Here is a 10,468-nt window from a genome sequence, read left to right on the forward strand (position 1 = left end):
CCAAGCTGCAACTTAATGTCAAATGTTGAGAAGAAAGTCTTGTCTTGTCTCGTTTCAGTTTTGTGAGTCAGTGTCCTATTGTGAAACCAGCTCATCTTACTGATCCAAGGCACATTTTGAGTTTGCTGCCTTCCTATTCTTACATAAGACCCACAACTTCCTGCACAGGACCACTGACTGTCGTCTTCTTCTTTTTATTTATTATAAAGCCTATCTGTGAGGTGCATAAACATCCTTAAATATTAAAACAATGCATGAATAAAATAATTTCACCAACTTTATTATTTCTGTCAATCAAATCTTTACAAACCCATTCAACACTGAAGGTAAGTGATCAGACATTCAGTATTTGAGTATTGTTTTGTGATTAGAATGACGTGGTTTGTCAATTATTGCCACATAATCCACTTTCACTGTTCCCTGATATACACGTGACACTGACTGATCGGTAAATGAACCAAGATGACACACATGGGAACTTTACAAGCTAATATCATGTGGTTCAGTCAGTCCTCAGCTGACATGTTACATGCTCTGACTGTATCTCACTTCCAGGTACATGTCTATTTTAAGGTTTCAGTCTAAAACACTGCAAAAAACACAGAAAAATCATAAACTATATACTAAAATAAATTTATAATATAATACTAAAACACTAAAAATGTATTGCTGGTTCCATTCACAAAATATTGCTTTTGAAACATAAAGGTAATAAAAGTGTCCAGGACTTAGCAATCCTTCCTTGTTTTTGAGACATCTCATTTCTCAATCACCTGTAGTGTCATAACACCTTGAATCATACGAAATGTAACGAATGACTAGATAGAAACGTCTGTCGAGGCTGATCAGAAAAAATGACAGCAAAAACAAGAGTAGTATGCCACAAGCTAGAGATTACTTTCTGTCTTCTGAGTTTTGTTTGATTTAAATACACTTTTCTATTTCTAGAACATTTAAGGGCAAATAGGCAAAACATGATCAGCGCTACCCTGCACCCTGAAGACTAAAAAACTTTTTACATATGCAACACTCACTCAGACACTTGAGAAGAGAAGCATCACTGCCTCAGTAACAAAATGTGATGTCCTTCTAACAGCAAAGAACAACCTCAAACTTTTGAGTTTCTGTGGCAGAACAAATGTCAGAAATTAAAAAAACCGAGCTCAAAACTGGTGACAGACAATCAACAAAATTTTTTTTGCCTAAGAGATTAGTTTTGAGCAATAGTTGATGTTAGATCTGCTATAAAAACTGTTCAAGAGCACAACCTACAGAAATTAGTCAATCAACTGGTTTCGATTTAGAATCAAGAAAATTTGATACTTTTAAAACAGTTCAGAAAAAACCAGCCCTTGTCTTCAAGTCAGCGTCTGAACTTTGTCTCCCAGCACAGGGAATGAGATGAAATAACCGAGAACAGAGCCAAAGATGACCCCGAGGAAGATCCACGTGTTGTAGGACATGACACACAGCATCAACATGTAGCCCAGAGTCACCTGCAGCACGTGGAGGACTGTCTGGATACTGTGCAGCAACCACCTGAGGAGGAGAGGAATACATGAGTTACACAAAGGATTTAATACATGCAAATGAGAAGATCACTACCCTACCTCATATTACTATTTCTCATATACTTAAGTACTAGGAGTTCGCCCTATCAAAGGAAGTATGGAGTTGCCAAACCAAGGACTAACACACTAAGGCAGATTTTGTATTTGTTTCGACCCTCCAGTCAACGACAGTGCCGTAACCGGCTCGAGGCCGATCTGGACTGATTATCTGCCCAGATGATCCTGCAGTGTTAAGGGTTTGCAGATATAATCTTACAGTCTTCCCAGTTTCGAATTGTAGATATCAAACATGTTTGACTTAAAATCCTGTGAAAGGAAAAGCAATTGAATGTTGAGCAGAAACCCACAACAGTCAATGACCATGGAGTGTCACCAACCTGATGATGCGTAAAAGGTTTTTGATTGATAAGCCAAGCCTCAGATTACATACTGATTTGGGATATCAATCAGAACAGAATAGGTGAGTCGTTTAACAGAAAGCAAAGCAAATTTAGCAGCATTCAGTCTGAATGAAGTGCCTGTGTTCACTTCAACCTCTTATTTCACAGACCTTGCCCTGTTCCTGGTGTCTGGAGCTGGAGGCTGTGACTCTATGGTGGTCAGCGAGGACTCAGAGATGCTGCAGTTCAGTACGGTGCCCTGGGAGAATGGAGGGGCGGCATGCGGAGACTGACGCTGGGCCAGCTTAGAGCTACTCCCCAGCCACACCCTCCACACTTTGAGCATCTCGTAGAAAACTGTCAGCAGCAAGACCACGAACACCGACAGCACCATCCCTGGAAACACACAACAGACGCTGCCGTCACCTCACACAGCTGAACGCAGTGTCACAAAAGCTGCCACTTACTGTCTTAGAGGAAAAAGCCAACATTTAGAAAAATGCTGAGTCAGTTGATAGGACTGATAACATATTTGTTCACTAATTATGTAGCTGGATGAAAAGGTCTGGTTCTGTCCAAAGGTGCACACCATTTAACATGTTTTATGTGGGAAAAAAACAAAACAACAGTTTTACACAGTAACAGTATGCACAGGACTAGTTTTTGGCTGAGCACAGCATTTGTCCCCAGCAGTGAACAGTGTTATCAGCCTTCCCTTCTAAGTAACTAGATGTCAAACACACACCTGGCTCCTCAGCAGACAGCAGGTACATTCAGCCTGGATTCATAGCAGTTTAATCCAGGATAATGGATTCATAGCAGGATAATCTTACTGGCCACTTTTTTAGCTTATCACAAATATACTGGTATCAGCAAACAGACTGAATATTGGCCAGTAGTATTTAAGTTCAAATGCAGTAGAGTGAGTTCTGTCATTAGCAGTAAACACATTGGCAAGAAAAAGTATGGGAACCCCTTTGAACTCATAGGGTTTCTGGCTTTATTTGCAGTTAGATGTGATCTGATCTTCATCTAAGTCAAAACAATTGAGAAACACACCCATTAAAACTTTCACAGCGCTGGAGGGAAAAGTATGTGACCCTTGGAGTTTATAGCTGGTTCAACTTGATTTGACAGCAATGAGATGTTTGCCAGTTCTAGCGATGCCTTTGGAGTCATCTTGGCTGGCTACCCACTTCTAGGAAGAGTTGCCACAGTACTAAACGTTTATCAGCTGAAGGAGCTCTAAACCACACCTCATTAACTGGACTCTCCAGTTAGCTTTCTTTGAAGTAATTAGTTATGTGGGTTCACATACTTTTTCTTCCAGCGCTGTGAATGTTTAATGGGTGTGTTCAGTAATGACATGAGAAATTAAAATTGTTTATGTTTAGCTTCAGTGCATTGCTCTTTTCTATTGTTGACTTAGATGAAGATGAGATCACATTTTATGGCACATTAATGCAGAAAACCAGTTAATTCCAAGGGGTTCCTATACTTTCTATTACCACTGTATCACAAACTCACAAAGATTAAATTCTGGCAACTACTGCTTGGTCAGATTCAAAGTTTCACTTTCTTCTTGTTTGGCAACATATTTTCTGTTCTTAATCATAATCTTTCTCAATTTCACTTAGACTCAGGTAATCGTGTTTATACATAAACACAGAAATGTTTGGCATCATTTCTCAAATACAAACTTCCACTGCTCAGTATACACTTTATCACGACTCTTTAACAAACTAATTCAGAGGATCCAAATCCAAACATCTTTGTTCCCAAATACCTGTTTTTTGTTGAGGTGTCTATAGTGATTGAAAAGTGGGACTAGGTTTGAGACAGTTCATGAATTGGAGAGAAACTGGGTTCCTATTTGAATCCAAAGTAACTGCTCGACTGGTTTGTAATGAAAAACCTTCCTGGACCACCTCTTAAGCCTTGAGGTTGTAAGGGCATTAATATATTTGCTCAAGTCTGACGTGATGAAATATCATCTTTCCTAAATAAAAAAAATAAGGAAATAGAAATGTTGACACAACGGCAGTATCTTTAGAAGATGAACCGGCTTTGTCCCATTCTGGTATGTGGCTCAGGCAGTATGCTGGTCACCTTAGCACACAGTTAGTATGCTAAATAGTCTATCGGCCTGTTTAGAGTAAACAGCACTAGATGCTTTGTTAGGTGTTGAGATGATGCAGTGCATGGAACAGCAAGTATGCTGCAGGGTAATTAGCTGAGGGGCTACTTTGGTGAATAGGAGCAGAAGCTGAGGCTGATTTCTTGGCTGCTGTCCGGTGGGTTGAGCAACAAGCTGCCTAGCTCATATTAGTTCACATGAGTTTAAATGCACAGAGAATGGTGGCACCTCTCATGAATGACATGAATACTGGTTTTCAATAGGAAGAAGTGGAGGTGCTGTTTGCGGCTTACCGGCTGGTCCCTGCACATTCCAGAAGTCAAACAGCAGCGTGACACGGCTGGACGCCTCAAAGGTCATCTAAGGAAAAATGAGACTGTTATTTAAACCTCTATATAGCTCGGTGCTATTCACTGGCCAACTCCCAAAACACCTTTCTAATTCTGAGAACCATAATTAATGCAGGACCAGGTGTTAGAGCAATGCTGACTTCATCCACCTTACCTCCTAGACCAGTCATCCAGCTACTGTAGCATGATCACTCCTTTTTCCAGTGAAGTGACTAACAACGTCTGATAACAGATCTAAGAAACCTTTACTCTATTTTTATTATTATTATAAAGTATTATAAAGTAATAATAAAACATACATACAAAGATTTAGAATAAATTACAGGCAGATACAGTAAAATAAATCTGAGACAAGAAAAGTTAAAAATGAACAGCAGCACTGGTCTTTTGTTTCCGTACTAGTTTTGTAAAATATTCATAATATACTTTGCAGGCAGAACTGTCTCTGTATTTGTCTATGCAAACCTCAAAGCCTCCTCTGTTTGACATGGATTTTTTGATTCTTTATATTAAAAAAGAACAACAAACATCCATTCAGCTGATTCTTGCCCCACAATTGTACAAAGCATTGTCTCACAAAAGCACACTGTTCTGCCCTGCTACAGAGGAATGTACTGTGTGTCTGTGTGTGTGTGTGTGTGTATGCACGTGTGTGTCACTGTCAGCTTCCCAGTACCTGCCACCCTCACCACTACCCTGCTAACTCACCATCTGTCCATGTATGACTGTTTCTCACCAGTTCACTGTTACTGTTGTTGTAACAATTACAGTAGCAGAACATCTATCAAGACAAGTTCAATTCACGTTATCTTCCGGTTATGCGAAAAACAAAGAAAAACACAAAGCATGACAGTTGTCCTTGTGGTTTAGAGGTTTGACAAGTGGCTCCTGAATCCAAGATATATATTTAAATTGTTTTTCATTTCCTTCTTCTCTATTTACGACCTCATGTTCAAACTATCCAGTTAAAGGCTAAAGTCTACAAAAGATAACAGCAACAACTCTTATTTTATAAGGTTGTGATTATCATGTTTATCTGTTAAGACATTTTATTAACCATGTAAATTGCTGATCTGGAAATGCATGCCAATGATGTCCAGCAGGGCAGGAAATAACAATCAAATCATCAGCAAAGGTTTCAGATTATCTAGGGTACTTCATTTGGAGGTAAAAGCAAAACTAACTGCACCTGAAATGTTGGTAAAAATCCCTAATTCAGGTTTGTTTAAAACTTCTCTGGAGCATCTAAGTGCTTGTGTTTCTTACCCAACCTGATGTATGTTTAGTGATGCCACCGTGCTCTCAAATCTCAGCAATTAACTTACAATGATGACTGAACCTGAACAGTGTGTAGTCCTTTGAAAAGTAATGCTCCCTTTGTACTGAGTTTGCAGATAAGGAAAAGACGAACAACTGGTTTTGCAGAATAATGTGTGTTACTAACATTAACCTTTAAATTTTCAGCTCCACTGTCAGTTTGAACAAATTCTTCTCTATGCAAAAAAAAAAAAAAAATGTGTATGCATGTATTAAAATTTTGCTTGATTGATGGTTTTAATTGATTGCTGTTATTATTGCTCCATGAAAATAAAAAATGCAAAGAAAATGTTTTTCATTGAGTTGTTTCCATTAACCTGAAGAAATTTTTCTTCCTGAAAAAGAGGCCCGTAAACAGTTTTAATACTTAGATATGGTTTAAGGTCAAAGTACAAACAAACTCTACAAACACTTCACAGACATATGCAATAGTGATAGTGATATAGAAGGCACGTATTTGAGGCAGTTTGAATACATCAGCGAAAGTTAAATAAAGACAACCTAAGTCAACAATAAACTCAAAGCAAGTGAAGCTAATCACTGTGAGCTTATCTTTCACACCTCAAGAAAATTAACACCAAGTCTGTACTGAAAACAGTCTACTACAAATACTGTCAGTATGTTTTCAAAGAGCTCTATATGCATGCTCTGGCCCAAAAACACTTTACTATCATAACAACTAGTTCCTAAGCTTATCATAACTTAGAAGATATTTTCCAAACTGCCAGCAGCTAAAAGTCAATTACACTTGTAAACCAACTTGCAAAAGTTTTGTAATGCTGTTTGAGATGCTCTTTAACTTTCAACTTTTCAACCATAACATTACCATAACCATAACAACCAAAACATTATACAATCAAAATATGAACATAATCAAATGCAAAAACAGATCTGAGGTTGAACTTCAGCATGACCTGGATGGTACACCACAGTAAAGTGTAAGATATTCTCTGTATGCAATGAGTCCAAACATGTTTTGTTTATTTTTTGTTATTCAAAATGATGCTGTGGCTGCTCATTCACTTTACTCTGCTGTACTGAAATTATGGCCACCATAAAGTAAACTCACACGTTATTTCAACAGACTAGAAGTGGAGCTGTGCGATCATATCTACTTCGTCTATGTAAGATATTAGCAGATATGCTTTGGTTCATACTATCCAGCCCTAATTAAATGGGCCCTTCAACACTAGCCAGGTTTCATGTGTCCTTTCAAGCTATGATAGGTGTTAAGTTACTCTACTCTCTAAATTAGGTCAAAACCCATGAAAGCCAGTGATGTTGAAACCTCTGGGTTTAAAATGACGACGGTCAGCTCTGACAGTGCCTGTCATGGTTTATCCTCACACACTGCGCCACACTTCGGTATATGACATTTCAAAGGCTAACTAAATAATTTATTCAAGCAGAACCTAAAAAGTAAAGGCGTTATGTTACACCTTGGCAAAATAGGCAAAATAGGCAAAATAAATCGCTCAACTTACGGACATCATAGTGAGGTTGCTGAGGACGAGCTAACACCAGTTACCGAATCCAGTTCCCCATCACACACGGCTCGGAAAGGAGTGGCTGTTCGAGCGCAGGCAAGTACACACAGCTCAGACGAACCCAGCGGAGCAGCGGCCACTCTGCTCCTCAGCGGAACGAGGCCACCGCATGACTTCCGACAATAAACAAGGGGGTGACGGGTAGTGGAGTTCTTCAGCAACAAAGTCCCGGTGCCTCTAAATAATGTAACTAACCGCTATATGAGTTATTCAAGTCACAAACCAGTCGCCCGGCAACGCACATTGACACATAAAACACATTTTTATTGCATTTTATGTCTGTGGTCCCGTCGACACCGAGCACAATGGATGCTGGGAAATATCTGCATTATAACAGTTAACGTTAACGTTTAGCCGCTACTTTTCAGCTAAGATACTGCGCATGCGCAGATGCTCAATGTTCGTTTTCTTAAAGCCCCGTGTCGCAATACAGCCGAAAATAGCCGAAGTCACTCGTACCTGTTCGGCTGCTTTAAACGTAAAACACAAACCGAAGAGAAGCAGAAAAACATGGAAGGAGGCTGATAATTACTTAGAGATAACGGCAATATATTTTTGCACTGATATATGACAACAAACAAAGATTGGTTGTTCACTGCTCATGTATACAACACATCATATAATTTTATTGTTATACTGCACAGTGCAACTTTGAATCTGCACTGTAAATATTACACTTAATGACCAAGGTGCTATTGTAAATATCTGCATACTGCACCTGTAAACAATTACTAGTAGAAAAATACAAAACCAGACACCACTCATCAATATGTGAGGGAGAGAGAATGAAATAAAACATGGACCAGAAAAGGGGTTTCATAAAGCTATAGTACCTTTAGGTGGAGAATTCAACAGAATCAGGAATGATAAAGGCAACTTGGAATGACTTCAGGGAACCAAACTGTTGCTGCAGGAAGATAAGTGGAATTGCACATATTTTCTAAGACAAGAATAAAAATGATGTTCAATATTTCCAGTGTCTGCTATTTTCAAAAGCTACATTTGTGTACATTGAGTACACTTAGCACAGTCCACAGGAGGCAGAACAAGAAGAACTGCCAGAGCACATCCGAATGTCTGCCCTGCCAGAGAAGAAAAAAGTCCACAGGTTCCTATAAGCAATGATGAGAAGTGGGAATTGTTTAAGGCATGCATTCACAATAATGTAGAGCCAGAATACAATTGTTTGGATGGCAGTTCATTGACAAATTGTAAAAACCATACTGCCTTTGCAAATTTCAAAACTGATGTGTCTTACTAAATGAAAACTCTGGAAACTGTGGCAACAATGGTGACTTTAACTTTTAAGATACTAGGTACTAAAATGTGGTAAATTAAGATGAACGCATTAACATTCACATAACCATTTAGTACAGCAGTTGTGCTTAAGATTTTTTCGAGGCGTTTGCTTTCTCAAGTCAAGTGTTTAGTTTTGCCGTACCAATACGACTGGGCAGGGCCTGAGTGATAGCGTTGAAATCATAAAAACAAGGATGTTTTATGGCATTAATATTTGACACATTAATGTAGGCAAAAACAGAATCTAAAGTTATGAATTGTTAGATATCACATGGGACCAAATTTTTCTTTTGTGCAAAACAAAAACTTCATTCACCAATTCTGCTGATTGACTTCATTTGGATAACAGTAACCAGATCATCAAATGGTTGTATTGAACATCAAAAATATTGAAATGATTACCCAGCCCTTGTAAAAAAAAAAAAAAAAAAAAAAAAAAATGTCCAAATAAGATATATATATATATACTTTTTTTTTTTTTTTTTTTTTACACATGCACTTTCATTCCTCGTGGACACTTATTTCTCAGACTTACCCATACCTTGATATTGCATACCCCTAATCTTTAACCAAGTTGTCACCCTAAAATTGATCAACATGGTGGGGACCAGCACAGGGAAGGCTGTGTCCTCACAATGTGATTGTATAAAAGAGGGCACAATTTCAGATGCGCGTGCGCGCGCACACACACGCCCACGCCCACACATACACACACACACACACACACACACACACGCACAGTAGATATTTGCACTTCACTCAAATTTATATGCACTCAAACTGTCAAAAAGTGCTGCTTTGTGCATATGTATGTTTATCATCTGCACCAACTGAAATTTCAGTGGATTCACAGCGTGTAACACTAAAGGAAAGAAAACAAGGCAACACAGGGCAGAAAAACAACTCTTCCATAGTGAGAGCTACGCAATGATGCGAATCACTTGCATCATCCTTAAAACATCCTCAATTAGTTAGGTCTGCTCAACAATTACAAGAAAACATGATGTAAATTTATATAACAGACATTTGAGGGTTCAGAAGCAAGGACTACATTAAGCATTTCAGTTTCAATGAGTGATTATGTCAAACTCCAATTTCTGAGGCCAAGGTGAGATAAAGCTTGTACCAGTGATGACCACAAGAGGGCAGATAATGACTGTAGCCTGTGGGCTGCAGGCTTGTTGTCCAGCTTGCTAAAAAATGAGCTTCAACTGCAGATAAACTGCCCTCTGAATACAAAACTGCTCACAGAAGACAACCCCTCAGTTATGAGTCAGCACATTGTGGCAGTACAAAGATGACATATGTTTATATTTAATACTTTACTTCTAAAAACAGAGCATATGAGTGCATGTGCCTCTATGTAAAATTCCTAAACAATGAATTTTACATAGAAGCAGTGACATTCTCAACATAAACATAACAATAAATAAAAACATTTTATATTTATGTTTTGGGTGCATTAGTTTACATGAGTATTTTGACTTTTTTACTTCTGTTTCAGATTGCACAACAGAGTTTTTCCAAAGACACTATTTTCTGTTTTAATTCCTACATGCAGCAAACCCTGTCTGTTTATAATCAGTAAAAATCCTACAAACTGAGAATCAAATTAGTTTTACAGCCACAGACAGTATATCTGTGGCTGTAAAACTCACCTCCTAATGTCCAGCATGAAGACAGCTCTGCCCTGCTGATGACAACATGCAGAAAAGTGTGTGTCACTTGACAAATGCACAATTGGAATGCCACCACAAAAAAAAAAAAAAAGAGTCTGGCCTTGTTAAACTCGAGCCTTCAGTAAGCTGAAATCTTTTTCAAGGCATCACAGATGCAAGAATTTGCTGAAAAATAAAGAAAAACAGAT

At 38.5% G+C, this 10,468-nt stretch overlaps 1 protein-coding gene across 1 annotated transcript; it reads right to left on the reverse strand.

The window, feature by feature from the left end:
- Positions 1-259: 259 nt before the first annotated feature.
- On the reverse strand, positions 260-7,423 carry slc31a2 (solute carrier family 31 member 2). The gene is made up of 4 exons (XM_026297156.2): positions 7,240-7,423; positions 4,382-4,448; positions 2,122-2,347; positions 260-1,539 (listed from the first exon to the last, which is right to left on the reverse strand). The coding sequence occupies exons 1-4, from the start codon at positions 7,246-7,248 to the stop codon at positions 1,359-1,361; spliced, it is 483 nt and encodes a 160-aa protein (XP_026152941.1). The 5' UTR covers positions 7,249-7,423; the 3' UTR covers positions 260-1,358.
- Between the last annotated feature and the right edge of the window lie 3,045 nt (positions 7,424-10,468).

This window comes from Mastacembelus armatus, chromosome 12, assembly GCF_900324485.2.
Source record: "Mastacembelus armatus chromosome 12, fMasArm1.2, whole genome shotgun sequence".
Lineage (NCBI taxonomy): Eukaryota > Metazoa > Chordata > Actinopteri > Synbranchiformes > Mastacembelidae > Mastacembelus > Mastacembelus armatus.

Excerpts from the sequence above, each read along its gene's own strand:
- slc31a2 (XM_026297156.2), bottom strand. Across the intron at positions 2,348-4,381 it reads GAATGTGCAGGGACCAGCCG|GGATGGTGCTGTCGGTGTTC; the intron begins GTAAGCCGCAAA and ends GTGTGTTTCCAG. Across the intron at positions 1,540-2,121 it reads GACACCAGGAACAGGGCAAG|GTGGTTGCTGCACAGTATCC; the intron begins GTCTGTGAAATA and ends TCTCCTCCTCAG.